Source organism: Anser anser (genome assembly GCF_964211835.1).
Source record: "Anser anser genome assembly, chromosome: Z".
Classification (NCBI taxonomy): Eukaryota; Metazoa; Chordata; class Aves; order Anseriformes; family Anatidae; genus Anser; species Anser anser.
In genome coordinates, this window is record NC_139723.1 from 63,649,090 (window position 1) to 63,670,682 (window position 21,593).

The following is a 21,593-nucleotide window of genomic DNA, read 5'->3' on the forward strand; positions in this document are numbered from 1 at the left end:
TATGTATTATAAATAGCATTCAATATCATCAGAATTCATATAAGAAAAAGAGGGCACCTATAATGGAGTTGTACAAAGAGAAAGTAATTAAAACCAGTAACATACTACCTACCTAAAGGTGTAGAGTTAAGGTTTCCATGGCAACCTTAACTCTGCATTTCCTGCCTTTTGTATTTCCAAAGCTTAGCTTCAGTGTTGCTTTAATATAGTATTTCGCACTGAATATTTTTACCAATAGGATTATTTTGAAACCTGAAGTTTCTAGGGCTCCTAATACTAACCCAGATTGCACAGCAACATTATAAATTATTCAGAAGAAACTGTACTAATACAGAGCTCACAACAAAGATCAAACTTGCCTTAAGCTGGGGTAATGTATTATGGATATGTTGTAGCCTCTTCATAGATAAGGTGCTGGCAGCTTCCCTTTGGAGCCCTGTTTCATTTCCTCTATGACACTGGCTGAAAAACTATCTGGCTTGAAAAATGTCAGATTAAAACTGAAAGCAGGAAGAAACATGTCTGCAAATGTAAAATGGGAAAAAAAAAATTATTTGAATTACAACTCACTAAGGAACATACACCATGTGCATCTGGAAAAATGAAGACCATGAATAAAAGCAACACTGAATACCTGTTGCAGTAAACAGAAGTATTCCAAGTTTAAACCTGTAACTTTTGATTAGACTTCTGTAACTCACTTAGGAAAGAGTGCATATGGGCGTTCCATGCATATAAATACTGTCCATTTCTTAGGTGCCTGCATTGTAGAGAGAAAGTCACTTTTATAGGTTACTAGTAACATAAATGTTAGTACTCTGACAGAGAGAGACACTTGGGTTTGCAGAATCAAAATACATAGGTCAAAATCCTTAGAGAATGCTCTACTTAAATGCTAAGTAAAAAACATATTTTCAGTTATTCCTATTTTAAGGTTTCATAGAAAAACACTGAAGAAAGCACATGTACATGTATTGTAAAGTTTAAGGTACTCTTGACACTTGACAACAAAAATACTCTGATTTCTAGAGTAAAAACTCTGAAATACTAGAACATTTTATTTCAAAGTTTTTATAGTACGTATAAATGTACTTCATTCTGCCAAGTGGCAAAACTTGGCAAACTTTACAACAGCTTTTGTGTACAGAGGCCTGTACCCAGAATAGTAGTGCTGTGATTTAACCTGGCAGGCAGCTGAGCACTACTAGACAGCTGTTCCCTCACTCCCTTTGCAGTGGGACTGGGGAGAGAATTAAAGACAGTAAACGTGTGAAAGCTCGTGTGTTGGGATAAGGAGAGTTTAATAAGAAAAAGGGGAAAACAAACAAAAGAAAAAGAAAAAAAAATCACAAGAAAAGCAAAAATTACAAAGCAAATGATGCATAACACAACTGCTTATGACTAGCCAGTTGATGCCCAGACATTCCCCAAGATGTAGCAGCACGCCCAGGCAACTCCCTCATTTTTATTGTCCAGCATGACGCCACGTGATATCGGACATCTTTTTGACCAGTTTGGGCCAGCTGTCCTGGCTGTGTCCCCTCCCAGCTCCTTGTGAACCCCCAGCCTCCTCGCTGGCAGGGCAGCACAAGAAGCGTAAGAATCCTTGGCTCTGTGCAAGCACTGCTCCGTAACAACTAAAATGTTGGTGTGTTAACAGCATCACTTTCATCCCACGTCCAAAATATAGCACCGTACCAGCTACTAGAAAGAAAACTTAATTCTATCCCAGCCAAAATCAGGACTTACCTTTAATAATCTTCTAGTGGAGGGGAAAAGAGAATGGAATTCATATACAGGTCTAGCCAAAAGATATACTTCTTTGTCAGCAAAGCCACTATTTTTTTCCCCCTAAAATACTATCATCATATATATCTGAGTGACCAAAATTATTTTTTAAACATGGGAAAACTGAGTCAAACTGGGTGTTTGAGTCAAACAAACTGGGTATTCAGCTGCATTATCCACAAACAAGTAACAAAGCAAAACCAGACGTAAAACCAGGAAGGAGACAGTAAAGAAGTGTAATACAACAGTATCTAAGTTGACCATCACAGCTAGCTTTCACACCTACTCAACCTTCCGCAGTGCTAGGAACTCAAGACACCAGGTAGCAAGCAAGTTGTAGTTTATTTATTAGCGCACAGTAGGTCTTTCCTAACTTGTTCAAACTTCAACCCTAGTTGAGACCTACTAAGTCTATGCTTAATTTAGAAAAGTGTAAAAGAGGTAATACTTAATGTCTCAACAAAATGCTTGGTGCTTGAAGAAATAAAAAAAAGATTGCATCTGTTTGTCCCCCAGTCTGGCTATATTAATATATACATACAGTTAATTTATTAATTAAGTATTGTCTCCAGATCCATTAACCCTAAATGGTTATTTCTCAGCCACTGATAAAAAAAGACCAACTGGGCCACAGTGAAATGTCTACTAGACCTTTACAACAATAATCAAAGTCCTTGATAAAAATCTAACCCTCAGTAAATGGTTTATAAGGCAAACCTCATAAAAACTTTACTCACTAGTTTAGGACTTGATGAACATTAATATCCTCATGGGATTACAATGGACTAAAAATAAATAAATAAAAAGTGAAACAAAACAGTTTTGTAGAGCTGTGCAGAACAACTGGCATCATTCACTGTTTTCAATCAAAGTTCATGGCTCCATTTATTTATTTTACAACTTGTCTTTATTCACATGAAAGAGAAAACAGTAAAATTTAGGAAAAATCAGAACTTAGACTTCCCTTTAAAAAAAGCTGTATCTAAAGGAGTCTAATTACAAAATTTACAAAACTGGAGCACTGAAGTCATGAAATTACTAGCAAGTAAGGACATTACATGAATTAGTGCACAACAATAATGTTTATCACAACAGTCTTGGTTCTCATCAAAAACAAATACTGTAGTCTCAGCAGTAACCTAAAATGGCACAGTACAAATAATGAATCTGAAAAAGATAGATCACTCATATGTATGCACATTTTTACATCATCTCTCTCAAATAAAAACAACTGTGCAAACATATTTTGCTATAAATTAGTACAACAGATATATAAAATTTGTATTTTGGAATTTTAAGCTAGAATTCATAAGTACATGTATACTGGTTGTATAGTTCCTATACATTTTCGCATCAATGCTCATGGTATACTTTTTGCATGTAGTACACTGTATACTGTGTGATCGGTATATACACTTAATAAAAATACAATAAAAACTTACTGTAATCAATAAATATATCGACTTATTTCTCAATTAAAAAGCACCAGAGAAAACACATATAGGAGTAACACAAATATCACTGAACCTGGTTCAACACTGAACATCAGAACTAGGCTGTTAGACAGTGAGAAAAAAAAAAGTTGCATTTATTTAATTAAAACAACAACAACAACAAAAAAAAGCACTACTACTTTCACCTTCACTATTTGCTTGCTAAACTTTTGAGTCTTGTTTTCAATGCACTAGATACTGACATGGACACCAGCCAACGTTTACCAATTGATTTGTGCTTTTTTAAAATAGTTTCTTAATGTACACTTGATTTAACTTCTTCGTATTATTATCACAATCTTCTATTGCTTTCCTGAGGAAAGCTGCTTTTTGCCTTATACATAACATTTATTTTAGACCTACATCTCTGGTTTAGCTTCATTGCCAGAATATCCTGATTTCTAAACAAAATGCTAAGTATATCATATGTATCAGCTGCAATCTTCACTTTGGATCCTGCACAATATTAATCCCTGGTATAGCTCAATTTGTTTAATTAGAGTTACATTTCTTTCTTTCTTTCTTTCTTTCTTTCTTTCTTTTTTTATATATTTGCCATGTTTAGTCTCAGTGCAAAATACAAAAATGGCATACTTATACTAAAATACTGTGTTGATACAAGTTTCATTATTTCAGACCCAGTCCTGGAGACTAGTAACATAAAAAGCAACAATGTATTATGGCTGGTTTTGATACTCAAAAATGTTTCAAGAAAGTTGAGCTTCCCTGTAGGGAAAGCAAGAGCACTGGGCTGCTTGCTAAAGTATTCAAAACATACTGCTTCCTCAGTTCCCACAGGTATTACCTACCCAGTGTTAAGAGAGCAAGAAAAGAGCCTATAGACTTTTTAAGATTTTAAGGTTTCCATAAAAGAATAGCTTTTTCTTCTACTTATGCTGCTTGTGCTATTGAATGTCTGACCAAGCTTTCCAGCACTATTACCTTCAGACAGCAACCTAAACCTGAAGCATTTCAGCCCTAAAGAAGTTTCAGAAAATTGTGACCAACACCAAACAGGAACTTAAATGTTGTGTAAATTTTTCCTTTCTATGACAGAGATTGCAGCTGCTGGATCAGAGTAGTAACCAGAATTGCTGTATCCAGAATTGACTTCTGGAAAGCATCTTCTTCTCCATCCACTAGAAATAAATATTATTTATATTTTTTAGAGGTTGAATTCAGCACTCTGCTTCTATTACAGACCATACTTCTTTCATTGTTCATTCAGTTTCTCTGTTGTTGTTCCAATTAATTCGCTTTACAAACTGTTCTAATAATTATACCATTTTTATTCTAGAACAATATTCTCTTTGGAGGCAGAAACACAAGACCAGTCCTAATCCTATTCTGTTTTGGTATTCAAGTTAAATTTCTAGTGCTAGTTCTCAAATTCCCTCTCTTACGGTTGTTATCTCTTGACCAGCAGTCTCATTCTTTGCATGAATGACTAAAACCAGAAGTAAGGCTTTGAAGCTCTTTTCTGATATAAGAGGATCTGAGCTATCCTTTAACTTTCTGAGATCACAGTTGGGGTCAGGATGTAAGAATGCACATATTGAAAAGAATAGAACAATACCTCTCAGCACGTCAAAGCAGAGATTTGTCTCATAAGGCTGTTGCTGATCTTTAAAACATCAGGTTATTTGAGGTGCTTCACTGAAACATGTAGCTATTTTGAAAAACAGATGCAGGTATGACATGGGGTAAAATCCTTAAGACTGAACACTGTGCCAAAAAAAAAAAATAAGGTTAGATTTAGTACCTAGATTAAGGCACACAGAAAATATCAAGTTGTGCCGAGCAGCAGAGGAAAAGCACACAATGAAAAACATAGCAACACAGGTTACTTAGGCACATGCTCTTCCAAATTATTGTTTTTCTCTTTATCTGTACACAAAATGTGATGCTCAATGCACAGGCCAGAACCTTTAGCCATGACAGCTCCATCTGTGGCCAAGGTAAGTTCGCCAGTGAACCAGTCCTCAACCTGCCCCTTCTTTCTGAAAGATGGCAGCTTCCACGGTGCCTCCACACCAATGCCTAAGCTCTTGATCTCAGTCAAGCGTTCACTGATGGTAACTCTCCTTCTCCCAGGGAAGGAATCAAACTTTGGTGTGGCTCCCGCCTCATGAACTCTTTCATTCTTCAGCGTATGAGTGTTTTGACTCATCTTGACCTCATATTTACCCCTGCACATCCACAATCTCTTGGGGCCAGCTCTTTGTTTATTTACCCAAATATTACCTCCTTGACACACGTCTGGGCTGTAGATAATGTAAACAACCAACACCCTTAGAAACCAAAGGTCCTGTACTATCAGCCCTGCGTTTTGGCCCGACTCGCCGCCGCCCGCCAGCGCGACACCGAGCTGCCACCTCCTTCTTTCAGCCCTCCGCCACCGGGGAACGCGCCGCCAGGCGCTGCCCAGACGAGCCACCCGCCTACAGCAACGGCTGGGCACGGGGAGCACACGCCGTGCGCCCGGCCCTTGGCTCGCTTCCTTGCGGGCAGGCGCCTGCCCCAGCCCGAGGACCGCACCGCGGCCCCCCGCAGCACCCCTCCGCCATCTTCGCGCCGCCATGCCGGCGGCCGCCATGTCCGCATGCGCCCAGCGGGGGGCGGCGGAGGCCGGTCCCGGCGGGGCGGGCGCTTCCTGGCGGCGGCTGCGGATCCGGGTGAAGGGGCAGCGCCCGGCTGGAGGCTCTCTGTCGGGCTACGGGACGTGCTGCTGCCCGAGATCCGCGCTCAGACGCAGAGTACGGGCGAGGCGGCTGCCTGAAGCGTGGAGGCCCCCTGATCCGGCCCGGTGTGAGCGTGCGGAGGGGTTGGCGCCGCCAGGGGGACCGGGTGGCTTCCGCCGGGCCGCGGTGAGGCGGGAGGGCCGCGGGGGGGCTCGCTCTGTGGGGAGGTGCCAGCGCCTGCTCGTTTGTTTCCCTCAGGAGTACGCGCCCGCCTGGAAGAAGTGCCCGCCCGAGGAAGGGTGTTGCAACTGTGATGCTTGTGAGCCTCCTTTTGGAGAGCCCTGCGACTTCCTTCGAGGTACTCAGCCCGGAAAGTCGCCATAAATGCTGTCATAGCTGCCGTGAGACGGCAGCCTGGCGTTGTTTTGGGTTCCGAGTGGGGGGACTTGTGTTTAATGTTCCCTTCGTTGCTTTTGATTTGTTTCCTTTTCTTGGTGGTTACGACCTTAAAGGTTGAAAACTGTCACTTTCAGAGCTAAATTAAACCCTGATTTCTGATGCACAGTTCTGCTACTGATGCTAATTAATTATATCCATCAACTCCTCACGTATACCGTAGAGAATGCCTTAAAAGTGCCCGGGGTGCTTAGAGACGAGAGGAGGGGTGTTAACAGCCCTTGTGCTGCCTGTCTGTGCTAGAAATGGGAAGTTTAAGGGACTTGCTTCTGTGAAAGGTTCCTTCAGCAAATTACGAATTTCTCGCTGGAATCCTTACACTGTCTACTAACTTCCTTAATACAACTTCCGTGTGTATTTTGGTTTGTACTGTTTAATGGGTTTGGGGCTGCACATAGATGTCATTCAGACAGCATGTAAACCTCAGGGACAGGAGAGAAAGAAGTTTTCACTAGTGTGGACTCTCATCACAAGAATCACAGAATCATAGAATATCCTGAGCTGGAAGGGACCCACGAGGATCACTGAGTCCAACTTGCAAGAAGGAAGGCTTGTCATTGCTGAGCAAATAAACTCCTTGCATCTTATTTGTGTAGGTTCTGTTCTGATGCTGCCTGCAGCGACAGTAGGAGCTGTCCGAGAAGGTCAGAACACAACAGCAATTCACAGTGGTAGGTGAAAGATGACATCAAGACACTGGTAGCAGTGAGCTCTTACTATAATAAAATTAGGAATAGCTGGTTTTATTTCAGAGTATGACATAATGGCTATTAATGTAACTATTAATGCATTTTATTACATATATGCATATAGTTTAAATATAATATTTATATATATGTAGTGTATTTATATACATATAGATTGATAATTGAGAGAACCTAGAAGTGTTATGTTATTCTGAACTTAGACTACTCTGTAGCACTTTTTCCACTTCTATTACTATAGCATTGGTTTGATAAAAGTTCTTGGTATAATAATTACAGAATCACTGCCATTATTCTTATGACTTCTGAATGTTCTATTTAAAAGATTTTGAACAAACTTGTGTTTGAGAAACTTGTGAGCCTCTTGTGTTTGAGTTTGCACTAACTGGGTAAATCGTTTTATGCAAGGTGTTAAGGTTAATCACGAGCAACTGTGTTTGCCAGTGACACACCTTGTTTATTTGCAGGGTTCTTATGTAACGGAAACTTAAAATAGAAAACAACTGAAGAAACTTCAACTGTCAATTGAAGTGTGAAACTTGGAGAATATAGTATTTTTATTTTGCATCTTGTCCTGAAAGGAGATACAACTAGCCCAGAATTAAAATTCTTTTAAGCAGTACATAAAGATATATTCTAAACAGTTCCAAATTTTAAACCCAAGAGGTTAAAAGGTAACTAGTAGTTATTCGTTGCCTAATTTTGTTTGTTCGTTTGTTTTGAATGTAGGTAAAAGGATACATGTTTACTTCAAGTGAAAAGGAGCATGTTCCCAAATTCCTCCAACTTGGGTTGTTCACCCTTCCCTCCAAAACATCAACAGCAGAATATTTTTTTCAACAAGCTTCCTGTAAATATACCACCTACTCTTTTCTCTAACCAGCAAATTATTGATGCTCAGATCAGCTTTCAGAATGCTGCGTAAGTACAGTAAGATTTGATATAAGGGAGTGAGTTGAAAAATACAGCTACTGTGTTATAAAAGAATTTCTGCTAATGGAAGGTGTTTTTCAGTGTTTTTAACATTAAACTGTATTAGGTACAAAATAGAAGGGTGTCGTGTAAAACAGAGTTCTGTCATCTATGTTATTGACTTGCAAGTTTTAATGCACTCCTGTGTTGCGTGTACTGCACAACAAACGTCATTGCAATAGTTAGAGTTGATAATGCACAGAAATGTGACCAACTTGTAAAAAGCCTTTTAGTAGTTGCTACATGAATTAACAGTTACGGACTTTAGTCTTTCCAGGGATCTGTTGAGTGTGAACCTTGCAACTGCTGTTATACCACAGACACTGACTTATGGAAATGGCAGTCCAGTACATACATCTTCTGCTCCTGTGTCATTCCGAGGAAGAAAGTAAGATGATGGGGGAAGTGGGTGTGGGTGTGTCTGATTAATTATGGTTGTACTGTACCCATGAGGATGTTTGTCTAATACCAATTTTTTGTGTGAGTTTAATTTTGTTAGAAGTTTCAAGAATAGTGAATAAAACTTTTTGATGAAACAGGCCATGTCATGGCTCTTAAATCATTCTTGTATCTGCTTTTGAGAAATTTTAGTCTTCGTAAGGGACTTAGTATGTGTAGTTTTTCTTTTCAACAGTTGTGGCCTTACAGAACTGTGACTTGGGTGTTTTGTTTTAGTACTAAAACAGATCATAGTCTGTGTATGCTTGACTATAGGAGAGTTTGTGTCAATAAATGAGTGTTCCCTTCCTGTCTCAAGTTAAAACTCTTCAACGTTCTGGGGAATTGTGATGTCTTACTGATGACACGGTAGATGTTTCTTCTGTTTTTGCTTAATTATGTAATGTTTTATTTTTCAAATAGAAAGTGCTAAATTCAGGCGTATATGTTCTTTTTGTTTTTTGTTAAAGAGAAATTTTATGGAAACAATATGGCTACTTTTCAAACAAGTAAGAGAGAGACTTAGTTTATTTATATATATGTGTATGTATAGATAGATAAATACATGGTATTGATATGGTCTGGGCAGAGAATGTATTGAGAGCAGCCCTGAGGAAAAGGACCTGGGGGTGCTGGTTGAAGGGAAGCTCAACATGAGCTGGCAATGTGAGCTTGCAGCCCAGAAAGCCAACCAAGTCCTAGGCTGCACCAAAAGCAGCATGGCCAGCAGGGCGATGGAGGTGATTCTGCCCCTCTGCTCTGCTCTTGTGAGACCCCACCTGGAGTGCTACGTTCAGCTCTGGGGCCCCCAGCACAAGAAGGACATGGAGAGAGTCCCAAGAAGGGACACAGGGTTGGTCAAGGGGTTGGAGCACCTCTTCTATGAAGACAGGCCAAGAGAGTTGGGGTTGTTCAGCCTGGAGAAGAGAAGGCTCCGGGGAGACCTTACAATGGCCTTTCAGTACCTAAAGAGGGGGCCTTACAGGAAAGCTGGGGAGGGACTCTTTGTCAGGGGGTGCAGTGATAGGACAAGGAAGAATGGCTTTAGGCTGGATGGGGCCCTGAGCAACCTGATCTAGTGGGAGGTGTCCCTTCCCATGGCAGGGGGGTTGGAATTATATGGTCTTTAAGGTTCCTTCCAACCCAAACCATTCTGTGATTCTGTGATGTGAATTTACATAACTTAGTTACTTCAGCTGCAACAGGAAGAGGGATTTCAGATTAAGAGTGTGGTTTTTATTTTCACTTAATGTATTAGAAAAAATTGCTTTATGACTTTAGAAACAGTAGTTGATAAGTATTTGCACAATTTTTAATTATGTGAACAAGCTGTTTCAGATGAAACTTTATCTTGATAACTATTTCTTGTATGCTGTTCCTGTACCAGATTTAACAGATTTAAGAACAATTAAGTGCAATTGAAAGCACAGAGATAAATTACAGTTGAGTATACAGGCATCCCACAAACTAAAGAATTTCCTGGATTCATGCTGCATGCATGTTGTTTTTTTTTCTTGACCAGCCTGGCTTATGGAAAGCTATGCTATGTTAAGAGCTTTGCAATCCACTAGTTAATCCGTAGATCATGAGTCAACTCTTCTTAAGGTATTTTTGCTGAAGATCAGCCATGTAAGTTCTTTTCAGTTAAAATAAACTGAAACAGTTTCGTGTTTTGATTTAGCATTATGTTGTGAGTTCCTTTAAGACTGAGTGTAGGTGATGTTAGCAGAACTTCTCTCAGACTTGGTGACTGAAATGGTGACTTGAGGTCTCTTCAGTGAAATTTTTTTATTTAATTAATAATACTGTCTGTCCAGATCCCCAAATGATGTTGATGCCATCTTTCCTGACTGCAAGAATAATTGTAGTTTTATAAATAACTAATTCATTGATACATATGAACATTGGATTTCATTTATTTTTTTTTAATTTAACAACCTCGTACTAGTAAGCTTATATGCAATACTTGATATATAAGCAAAACATGAATATCCTCTCATATTCGCTTTACTATGGATAGACCACAGTACTCAGCCATTGATCAGCTCTCATTATAACTTTTTCTTAATGAAGGGTTTGGTTACCAAGGGGCTGTCTGTAATAAGATCGCTATGTGTCTTACAAGGTACATGAATTCCTATGACAAATGAGTTAATGAAGAAACACAAGTTTGTGTTTCAAAATGAGACATTATGACGTGTGACTTAGTAGAATCGTTAGGTTGGTTTGTCAAAAGAATAGTGGTCTTATTTTGCCTGGATTACACGTTTTCCTACCTATATACTAAGCCTACACAGACAAATGCTACATTTTGAGTGACTATTCTGATAACTTTCTTTTTCTCACCTCCCCCCTACTGAACTTACCTTATTCATCAGGGGGTATTCAGAATTCACAAAACTTCTCACTGCACTTCTGTTGATTTCAGTTTAAAGAAAAGTACATTTAAATAGTCTGTGTATGTCTTTTTTATAATAAAAAAGTAGTTGGTCACAAAAATAGTATGACTAGCATTTATCTTTCTTAGCTGTCCTAATTAACTGAATTTGCCATTTAATTTCAAAGTTAATATAAATACTGTTGTTTTGTAGTTCTGGTTGTGTCAGTTCACTTCAATTGTAGCTGCACTTTTGCAGTTGTGTGTTCTCTCTTCCTGTTCCAGGTTTATTTCACCTAATATCTAGGATGGACATGCCTTTTGTTCTGTAGAATAACACTTGATTTTAGTGAAATAGTCACATAGTTTAATCATTAGTATTTGTACTTTGCACTAACTACTCTTTAGTCATAGGTTGGAGCTGGCAAGATAGAGGAATTACTGTCTTTTTTCTTTTTTTTTTCAGGAGACTGAGTGAACAAAGTGTTCCATATGATGTCAAACGACAGCGGTTTGATTCACCTCACCATGAAACAACTGTAGTTAACCTAGCAGTGCCTTTACCAGAAGAACATACATATTCCTTTCCAAGCTCAACTCCATCTCCACTGTTCAACACACGTTATGTACCAGATTTAAGTGTATGCGTCCCTCCGTTGCAAGATTCTTCGTTTCCATATGTTACAGAAATCACACTTCCTGTGGCCGAAGATAAGGTAATCTCCTTCTATTCCTGTGTTTGACATCTATCTTCTCTGTAGGTGGGATCTGATATTGCTGAGGGAGGCCATTCACATTTCATCAGGGTTCTTTGATGGTGTCTTGTGGTCTCTACTGCAGGGCTGCCATTAGAAGGAGTATCAAAAATGTAGCTGCCACTAGGCAGCTAGGTCCTAGGCATTTGAAGCATTTTTGGGGGTAGGCATGTTGTTTTCTTGTGCTGTTTGATTTTCACGTTGATTTCAGGAAACCTACATCTGCTCCAGAAACAGTAGAAATTGAAGGGATGGTGCATTTATCAAGGATTTGGGGGCAAGGAGAATCCTGATAAAATCATCAAACAATGGGAGATAAGCTCTTTTTTTTATGAAGAAAAAAAAAAGCTTGTGGCTAATTAGTCTTAATATTTTATCTGCCCAACATGACGAAAGATTTTAGTATGTATGTCTGATCATAACATATGCCAGTGGTGGTGTTAAAGAGAAACGGTAAATATCTGCTTTCACTAAAGATTTAACCACTTCTCTAATGGTTTGCGTTGGGTCAAAAAAATGAAGAAAACATAAGTCAGTTTTAGTGTTTAATTTTGTCCCAGTTACTGGTAGGAAAACAGTTGATATTTTAGTCAGCAGAACGTATTTCTGGTCTCTTACTATTTATTTGCTGAAAGGTTGCAGATACTGATGGGACAACAATTATTTCTTGTGGATAGGCATTTTAAAACAGATTGAGCAAATTTAAATGTAAAAAATTCACAGAAACTTCTTCTGGGGTAGTGTTCAGGATGAATTCAACAAACTAAAACTACACTACAGAACAGATCACATGAAACAACGCTGGGCTTTTTTTTCAAATGCAGTTTTCTGTTTCTTATAATGGCAACAGGAAAGAATGTTCACTTCCTTTATCTTTACTTTTTGAATGTGTGTCAAGTTAAGTCAGCAGGTTTTGGAGTTGTTTCAACTATGTCAGCAACAGACCTCTGATTTGAACAAAAAAGAGCTCTGCAGAATAGAACTCCAGAGGGAAATTCAGCGAATTTTTCCAAGTATGTTTTGATTACTTAATACTTGTCTCAGCACTGTTGATATTCACAGTTCTTTCCTCTAAACTTTGACATGTCACATCAGGTTTTAATCTGTGGTTCTCTTGTTACAGAGAGCAGACTCTTTTTGGTTGGGTCGTCACTGAATGGATTTGGCACTCGTAGCAGTGACGGTGACTTATGCTTGGTGGTTAAAGATGAACCAGTAAGTAATTCTACTCTGCTCTTGTGAGACCCCACCTGGAGTGCTGCATTCAGCTTTGGGGCTCCCAGCACAACAAGGACATGGACTTACTAGAAAGAGTCCAGAGGTGGGCCACAAAGATGATATAGGGACTGGAGCTCCTCTCCTATAAAGACAGGCTGGGGGAGTTGGGGCTGTTCAGCCTTGAGAAGAGAAGGCTCCAGGGAGACCTTACAGCAGCCCTCCAGTACCTAAAGGGGGCCTGCAGGAAAGCTGGGGAGGGACTCTTTGTCAGGGAGTGCAGTGATAGGACAAGGAGTAATGGCTTTAAACTAAAACAGGATAGATATAGCTTAAACATAGGGAGGAAATTCTTCACTCAGAGAGTGGTGAGGCACTGGCACAGGTTGCCCAGAGAAGCTGTGGGTGCCCCATCCCTGAAAGTGCTCAAGGCCAGGCTGGATGGGGCTTTGGGCAATCTGGTCTGGTGGGAGGTGTCCCTGCCCAGGGCAGGGGGTTGGAACTGTGTGATCTGTAAGGTCTCTTCAAATCCAAACCATTCAATGATTCTAATTAAAATATATTTATAATTAGAACAAAGACTTTTTGTTAGGTGCACTCTCTAATAACTTAAGCACTTCATATTCAATAACTTTTAAAAATGTATGTGCTTTTATAAAGGAAACTTCTAAAATGAGGATAAACAATCAAGTTCTGATTGAATAACATATTTCTGCACTGGTGATAGCTATGGATTATGGCTCCTGTAACATTACAGTTAGTAAGTTAACCCTATAAACCCTTTTACCCAACAGAATATTCCAAAAATAAGCATTGTCTTCATTTCACAAATGGACAAAGCATAACAAAACACAAGTAGGTTGCCAAGATCATGAAGAAAGTTGTTTAAAGAACTCTAGCTCATTTTAGATGCAGGAACAACTTTCTTATTTTATTATTTAGACTCTTAGACGCTGATTTTAGTGAGCAGGCATAAGAAGGAATTTGATATGCAAAATATTTTAAGTATCTTTGTAAGAGAATTATTGAGAGAATTGATGTAACAAAAAAACTTAGGGCATAATTTTGAAATAATTGGAACGTGAATTAGGAGGCAGGAAAGGAATTACTACATTTTTTGTATAAGCAGGGCTAGTTCTCCCTCAAGTTATATAGTTTGTGAATGTCTGATAGTTACTTTGCATGTTAGATATGAATTGTTCTGTCTGGCTTTTGCCACACTAAATGTGTATGTAGACTGAGGAATCTGTTGGTATGCGTGTTCATGTCTTACTTTAAGAATTGATAGTTGTTTTAATTTGAAAAGTAAAGTCATGCTTACTGTATAAGAATAAGGAACATTTAAATGAGAGATAGCAATGTTTTTCTTTAACTTTAGTATTATATTTCAGGTAAATCAGAAGACAGAAGCAAGGCATGTGCTCAGCTTAGTCCTAAAACTCTTCACTACTAAACTTTGTAAGTTCCAAGCTACAATGAGGTGGTAAGACTATTGGCAGTTTTGGAAGAAGTTTTGATGCACAGTTAGAATTACTTGATGTACTTGCCTGTTGTCTACCATCTAATCACAATATTATTTGGAGCAAAGTTAAAATATTTAGTAAATCATTACTTATCTTGTATGATGGTACTGATAGAAAAACCTAAGCATTGCACTCCAAACTAGTAGGCTTCAAGTATGGGTAGGATCTCAAATAATTTTTGAGTCATGGACCACAACTGAAGGAGTTGGAGGCAGGAATAGTGGATTTCTTTTTGGGAAGTGTCTGTTAGTGAATTATTACTAGTCTTTTAGAATGAGTGCCTTCCTGTAGACAGTACTTTTAAGAATTCGTAAAGTAAGATATCACTTGCATTAGGCTTTGTAGAACTTTCTATTTTGAGCCTTGATACCAGTGAAATAGTTAACTTTTGTGCCTAGTGAAGAAAATTTAAATGTTGGCAGTACTAGCACATACAGGAGAAACAGGTCAATTCATTGTTCTTGTAAGTTCTTGTTTAGACTGCCTTCACATTAAGAATTCTCAGGGGGTAGTTCTTGACTTGCAAGTGAAAGCCTCCTACTTCAAAGAGGATTTTGTCCAGTTCTTTGAATTAAAAAAGATCCTGTCATTTTATTATTATCAATGGCTGTGTCCCCCTAGTTCTTAGCCTTGTGATGCATTCTTTGATGCCATTCCATATACTGCTTTTCTGAACAGTCTGCAATGGCAAGAGGAACAAACCGTTAATTTCTATGCAGACTTCAACAGTTCTTTACCAGCAGGTGTGCATGCCCACATTTCAACAGCTCTCTTGAGGAGAGACTGATCACATCTGTCTCAGTAAAAGCATCCGATATTTAATGACTTTTTGCTATTGTATATTGACGTTTTTCTGTAAGCAGTCTCAAACTTAATCTGGTATGCCTAGGATGCAGGTAATATCCAGTGCTGAGAAACACAGTGATAAAATAGTTGTGTTTTTAGAGACTGGAAAGAGAGCATCTAAATAAACTATCACTTAAAAAATACATATACGGTGCTCAGTGAGAGCACAAATTCAAGTCTGTTTGCCAGGGAGTACCAGTAACAGAAAGGCATCTCTGTCATGGGGGAGCAATCCCTGAAGTGTTTTTTTCCTGCCATTACTCATTTTGGCTGTTTTCCTAATTCCCTGTTGCCTTGTGAGTACCTTTGGTGAACTTCATTTAATCCAACTCTTCAATGGGAGGTTAGGCAAGACAAAACACTTCTTATATTTTTCGTTCTGATTTTGTCAGTTGTGATATGTAGATCTCTTAGATCATCTCATCATGATTTTAACACCATTATGGGCAGGAGTTCCTGTATCTAGCCATCTATCCTTGTGTTTCTCAGTGATTGTTCTCTGCATAGAGCTGGTAGATTAAAGTTGTTTGAAAGCATTCACCTGATTTGAAATGAAAATGTTTTTCAATATGCGTCTTTCCATTTGGATTGAATTCATTTACAAACTTTTCAGCTATGCTGAGGTTTACTACTTCTGAAACAAAGAGGTTTGCCAGTTATTTTAATGAAAGCTTATTTAAACAAATGTAATTGCTGTCATCTACAACTGCAAAATAGCTCATGGGATTTGGAGAGAGATGGTTGGTTTTTTTTGTTTTGTTTTTTTCCCCAGGCTAGACTTCAGAAGCTAATAGATTCCTATGCTTTTTCTTTACCTCTGGGGAGGCAATATTAGCAGTATGTTTCAGTGGTGTCCTGTTGGCACTCCTATGGGTTTGTAGTGTCAGGCTTGATGTGCTTAGAAATGTCTATCCATTGTCAGCTCCAGACTGGCTAAGGTTTTGTTTGTTTGTTTTAATAGAACTGATTTTTTTTAAAGTAATTTCTTACCTGTACTGTCTTCAGAAGTCAAGTTCCACTTAGCCACTAAAGGTGGGGTCTACATCTACATATATTTAAAGAAGCATACAGAAATCGTAATACTTTTGAAACAGTGCTTCAACTTCAGCCAGAATTCTAGATTTGCAGCCTTCAAAGGGATAGCATGAGTACATGTATGCTAGTACTGTGTAAAAGCAAATGTAAGATCTGTCTGTACAAAACTTCTTTAAGAATTGCAGTTTCATTCAAACAACACCCTTTTACTGCGTGTGCTGTTTAACAACATGGAAGGTATGAAGTTTCTTCTGATCATTATTGTTAAGTTGTGTGCTGTCCAGCTAATACTTGTGGTGCTGCCTTATAATCTTAATGTAATCCTTCTTTGACCACAGTAGTTAAGTAGTTCTTTCTCATTTTTGTGGAGGAAAGACTTCATCGTGTTTTCAACTGCGTGAGCTGTCATTAAACTTATTGCTTGCTAAACAATGAGGAGCAGAAAAAAACATAGGCCAAATGTGAATGCTAACTAAATATGCCAGGTTGTAAGAGAAATTAAAAGCGGGGGTGGGGGGAGAAGTGTGAAGAAATGTTGCTTAAAACTAAGTTTTTGAGCTGGTTTTGTAAAGAGTTAAAGGGGTGAAAGAATATATTCTTTGTACGGCAGTATTTGTGGAGTGGATAATGTTCTAAGCTATTTTTTTTTTTAAGCCTTTTCCTAGATCATTATAGTTTAGAAATGTGGAAGAAGTTTTTTCTAGCTGCGCCTCTCCTAACTTCCTTCTCTTTGTTCCTGCGCTATGATGTTCCTGTACATTCCGAAATGAAGGCTATAAAAATAATGTGATTTTCTGCTTCACTGTAATTCCATTACTGATTGATAATTAGGAAGTATTCTGAGTGCTGATTGGATCCATCTCTTTTTCAACTTCTTACATCTCTTTTAGTTAGACCATTTTCAGAACTTCGTGTCACCTTTTTTATCCTTTATATAGTTTATTGTGATTTTTAGATTAGTGTTTCAGTCAAGTGGTATGGGAATTGGATTCAAAATGTATCTAAACTCCAGTTTATTTGAATTTGAGCTTTCAAAAGGTAACAAGTGTAAGCAAGGATCTCAAGGCCATCGTATTTCAAGTCTTAGAGCAGTAGTTTATCTGCGTTTTCACTCTCCATTGATAATATGGACTAGAATCAAGATGTTCTTTTTTGAACACTCAAGTTGCAGAGCAAAGCAAGAGAATGCTTCTGATATTTACTCATTACTTTGTGACATTTTGGTCTCAGAGTTAGGTATTGTGTTTCTACTAGAGTACAGAAATATAAGGAGAGCAGCAATTTGTCTTTAATTTCACAGAGTAGCGGAGTACATGGCCTATGGTAGATTTGTAATTTGTAGATGTATTTGTTCAGATACCTGCATATATCTATTATGTAATACTGGCTCACATCCACAGAACTGCATGTAAAAACCACTCTCTTAGGAATGCGAAAAGTGAATTTGGGGTGATAGCAGTTACAATGTATTGAAGAGAGTATAATCTGAACCACCAAGACAACAGTTACAATGTATTGAAGGGAGTATAATCTGAACCACCAAGAGTTGGCTACTCTCTTTAGATTTATCCAGTCCAGACAGGATTCATTTTAACAGCAATTTAGCAGTACTGGGTTGACTGGTATTTATACCTAATTAATAAAGAGGTCATTTTCTCTTAGTTGTACAAAAAGGTGCAGTAGTGTTGAGAGTACTAGAGTGCAATCCACATAACTGTTTTCTAGTGAGGAACATGCAGCGACTAGGAGAATCAAGGGAACTTGAACTCATATTAGTTACCTTGAAGGATTTTACACGTAGGTGAGAATATGACATTTTTAATGATGGTATAGACATAAGTCTTTGTTTTCCAACCGTTACATGGAAAGAAGAACATTCTGTTTAAAAAAAGGACCCTTCATTCTCTGTCTATTCCACACACACACCCCCCCCCATATTTCAAAATACCCCATTCTGTGGCTGTTATATATACTGGGGAAGAAGCAATCTACTGTTAATGTACAGTAGAGATTCTGTTACCAGTGTCATCAGTGTGAGCCACTGGGGGTACCAACATCAGGTACCTTTTGACTTTATCATATTTCACCCTTGGGAAACAAATTGGACTGGCTTTTTATTTTTCTTAGCCAACTAACTTGACATGAGTACCTGTCAAGTGTTGGGAGGCACTTGCAGGCAAGGATGTGTTTTGAAGTGGATTGCCACTAGAATGAATCCAGTTAATATCTGAAGGGGTCCTGAGAAAGATTATAGTGAGTTAAATTAAATAGCTGTGGTGTGCATATAGATGCTCACAGTTGTCTGCCATAGGCTATGTGTTGGGCATCTTTATCTTAAATTTGGTAATGAAAGGAAAGAAGACAGAGCTCTACAGCTTTACATTAAAAGTGTTCTGGGATGTTACAGGAGAGATGTTTGGATGTGTCTTCAGGTACAGCTGGAAATAGGGGACATTTGTTTAAGTCATACTGCATGGTACATTCAATGAATATAGACCAGAGTTCCTCTCAAATACCAGCTGTAAGTCCTCCTATAAAATTATTGAGTTAGTAAGATGCATTCTTTTTTGTTTTGGTGTCTCCTTGTGTGTTGCTTAGGATCTTACAAGGCATTTGAATCCCAAGTAAAAGATTACTTCAGGTCAATCTGTCCAAATATGTATATACATAAAACACTTTCAGAAAGTCTCAAAAAAAAAAAGTAAAACTTGTTATAATTGAATATTACACAGTAGTGTTTCAACAAACCTGAACATATCATCTAAAGTTAGCTATGGTCAAATACAAATGGACCTAGAATTTGCAGTGTAAGAAATGACTCAAACTGTGCTTTTTGCCCAAGTTTGTGCCATATAAACTAAAGATTTGCTTTTTCTTTGTCTTTTCCATTGTCATCTTTGGCCATTTCTTACTTGCGATTATGGGTAACTGCTAAGTATAGCCTGAGATACTGTGGAGAACTGGTAAATCACAGATAATGTGACTGATGCAGCAGTTTCAAGTAGCAAAGTGCAAAGATGTGTTTGGTGGCACTGGATGGATCTGGCAGAGCTTAGTAGGTTTGGGTGGTCTGGCATTGAGAGTGCATTTTGATACTGTGAGGATAATCATCTGAGGTGCAGTCCTGGGACTGTGAATTTATTGCATGTCCTATTTCCATTACCATGAAAGGTAAATAAAGCTTATCACATCTTTGATGAAAACCAATGTCTTGGCTGCAAATCCGATTTCTTGTGTTCACGATTAATTTGATAGGAAAAGTTTTTCTTGTTACATACTGTATTAGCCAAAGAAACAGTTTAAGTGAAGTTTTAAGCATAAAAAGTGCATCGTGAAGATACAGTTATGTTACATAACATTGTGTTAAGTACAGTTAGTATTTTTGATTAGTAAAATGCATAATTTCAACAGTAAGCAAATTGTATGCAATTAAAAATGTGCAGCTGATAATGTGCCCCTTGCTATATATGACATAACGCAGGCATCTGACCATCTTGGATAGATGTGCTCTTGCTCCCTTCTTTTTGATCTCTTAGTTACTCTGTTGTAAAAGTTACAATAGAAAACTGTAATTTCTATTACAACTAAAGTACTTCTCATCAAAGGCGTTGTAGAACTGCATTCCATATGTTCAAATTTCTTGAATATACTTCCTGCAGAAAAAAAATCCACAAATGTTTTTCTCTGTTTAGTGCATTTTTACACTCTTTCCTAGATAGCACTTTCGCTGCAGTTGCTAAAGGTTACTTAGTTTAGTGCAGCCCTTCGGAGAATATTGTTAAATTTGATAAGCTACTATTTGCCATAGATCATCAGTTTCATTTCACTTAGGATCTTTTTTAAGATAAGTATCTTGCATGAAACTTAATTTGGATATTTTCTCCCTTTCAGCATGCTACATTGAGCGACCTCAGCTGATTCGAGCAAAAGTGCCAATAGTGAAGTTCAGGGATAAAGTCAGGCAAGTACTCTGCTCAATGTAATTTCTTGGACACTGACATATGAAAGTACTCTATGTATGTGCTCTCAATATGAGTAATTCCACTGAAGTCTTTTTTTTTTTGTGTTGTATTTTAGTTGAATTGCAAATTTATACAGCTAGTATAAAGCTAGTGCAGTGACAGTCAGGTGCTTACTTGATAGCCTGAAGCACCTAATATAGTTTCTGTGATGTGATTTAATAGTAGGATATCATTTATTTCTATTTTATTGATAGAGCTCTGGAAGGAAGAGGGGCCCAACAAAATTAGTTGATATTCAAGGATCATCTTTTCCAAGCTCAAGAGCAGTGCATTTCAACAAAAAGGAAGTCATGTAAAAATGCCAAGAGGCCTTGTAGATGAACAAGGAACTCCTAGCAAAACTCGGACACAAAAAAGAAGTTGACAGAAGGTGGAAGCAAGGATAGATGACCTGGGAGGGATACAGAGACTTTGTCTGAGTATCCAGGGATTAAGCTGCTAAAGCTAAAACCCAGGTGGAATTGAATCATGCAAGGGATGTAAAGGGCAATGACAACTTCTTTAAGTACATCAGTGTCAAAATAAAGACTAGGGAAAATGTGAGCTCAGTACTGACTGAGATGGGGGACCTGGTTACACAGGACAGTGAAAGGGCTGAGGTACTGAATGCCTTTGCATGCAAAGACAGAGGCAAATAGCAGCTTTCAGGTTGCTTAGGTCCCAGAGACCAGGGTGAAAGGCTGGAGCAATGAAGATATGTGTTGTTTGGTGAAAGGTCATGGAATACTTTGATTAGCTCAGGGAATATTTGAGCAAACTAAACATTTGCAAGTCCATGTGCCCTGATAGGATGCTCTTACAGTAGTAGTTCAAGAAAATCCAAAGGAATGTTCAGACAAACAAAGGCTATATGAATGAGGCCTGGATATATAAAATGGAAACATAGATAGATATCTACTGCTTTGTCAATAATAGGCTCTTCTCTTTGCAAGTTAAAATGTTGCAGCAGCTTATTAGCTATGAATTTAATATAGCTTCTTGAGTACTGAGAGTAATTAATGTCTATAAGCAATTAAAATTTCATTTTTGAACTGATAAAAATAAAGCAGGTAATGTCTGCCTTATTTTTTGCTGTTAACAGTATGGAACTTATTAAAAAATAAGTGTTCTGAAACAGTTAAAATTCATAAGTGGCTTTTTTTCCCCCACAAAGCATGCCCCCTGTTCTAATAAGAGTTTTCATTTCAAAATGTCTGCTGATTATCTCTGGCCATCATGGCAAAAAAGAGATTCTTACATTTTGACCCCTTCTAGTTGTGTATCCCTTTCAATTCACTGTCACGGTTTG

General features: G+C 38.2%; 1 protein-coding gene and 1 long non-coding RNA gene across 5 annotated transcripts in view; one reads left to right on the forward strand and one right to left on the reverse strand.

The window, feature by feature from the left end:
* Positions 1-391: 391 nt before the first annotated feature.
* On the reverse strand, positions 392-4,950 carry LOC310890257. The gene is made up of 3 exons (XR_014577139.1): positions 4,858-4,950; positions 635-760; positions 392-522 (listed from the first exon to the last, which is right to left on the reverse strand). It is a non-coding gene; the product is annotated as an uncharacterized lncRNA (long non-coding RNA).
* Positions 4,951-5,901: 951 nt separating this feature from the next.
* TENT2 (terminal nucleotidyltransferase 2) overlaps positions 5,902-21,593 on the forward strand; it is a 41,848-nt gene continuing 26,156 nt past the window's right edge. For 2 of the 4 annotated variants that reach the window (XM_083819069.1, XM_083819070.1), the window contains exons 1-10: positions 5,921-6,089; positions 6,221-6,320; positions 7,015-7,089; positions 7,852-8,043; positions 8,363-8,482; positions 11,376-11,625; positions 12,563-12,677; positions 12,788-12,879; positions 14,271-14,337; positions 20,175-20,244. In XM_083819069.1, the coding sequence (XP_083675195.1) occupies positions 7,889-8,043; positions 8,363-8,482; positions 11,376-11,625; positions 12,563-12,677; positions 12,788-12,879; positions 14,271-14,337; positions 20,175-20,244 (869 nt within the window). In that variant the 5' untranslated portion in view covers positions 5,921-6,089; positions 6,221-6,320; positions 7,015-7,089; positions 7,852-7,888. Of the gene's footprint in view, positions 6,090-6,220; positions 6,321-7,014; positions 7,090-7,851; positions 8,044-8,362; positions 8,483-11,375; positions 11,626-12,562; positions 12,678-12,787; positions 12,880-14,270; positions 14,338-20,174; positions 20,245-21,593 lie in introns of all 4 variants that reach the window. The other 2 variants (XM_083819067.1, XM_083819068.1) reach the window with 2 other exon arrangements.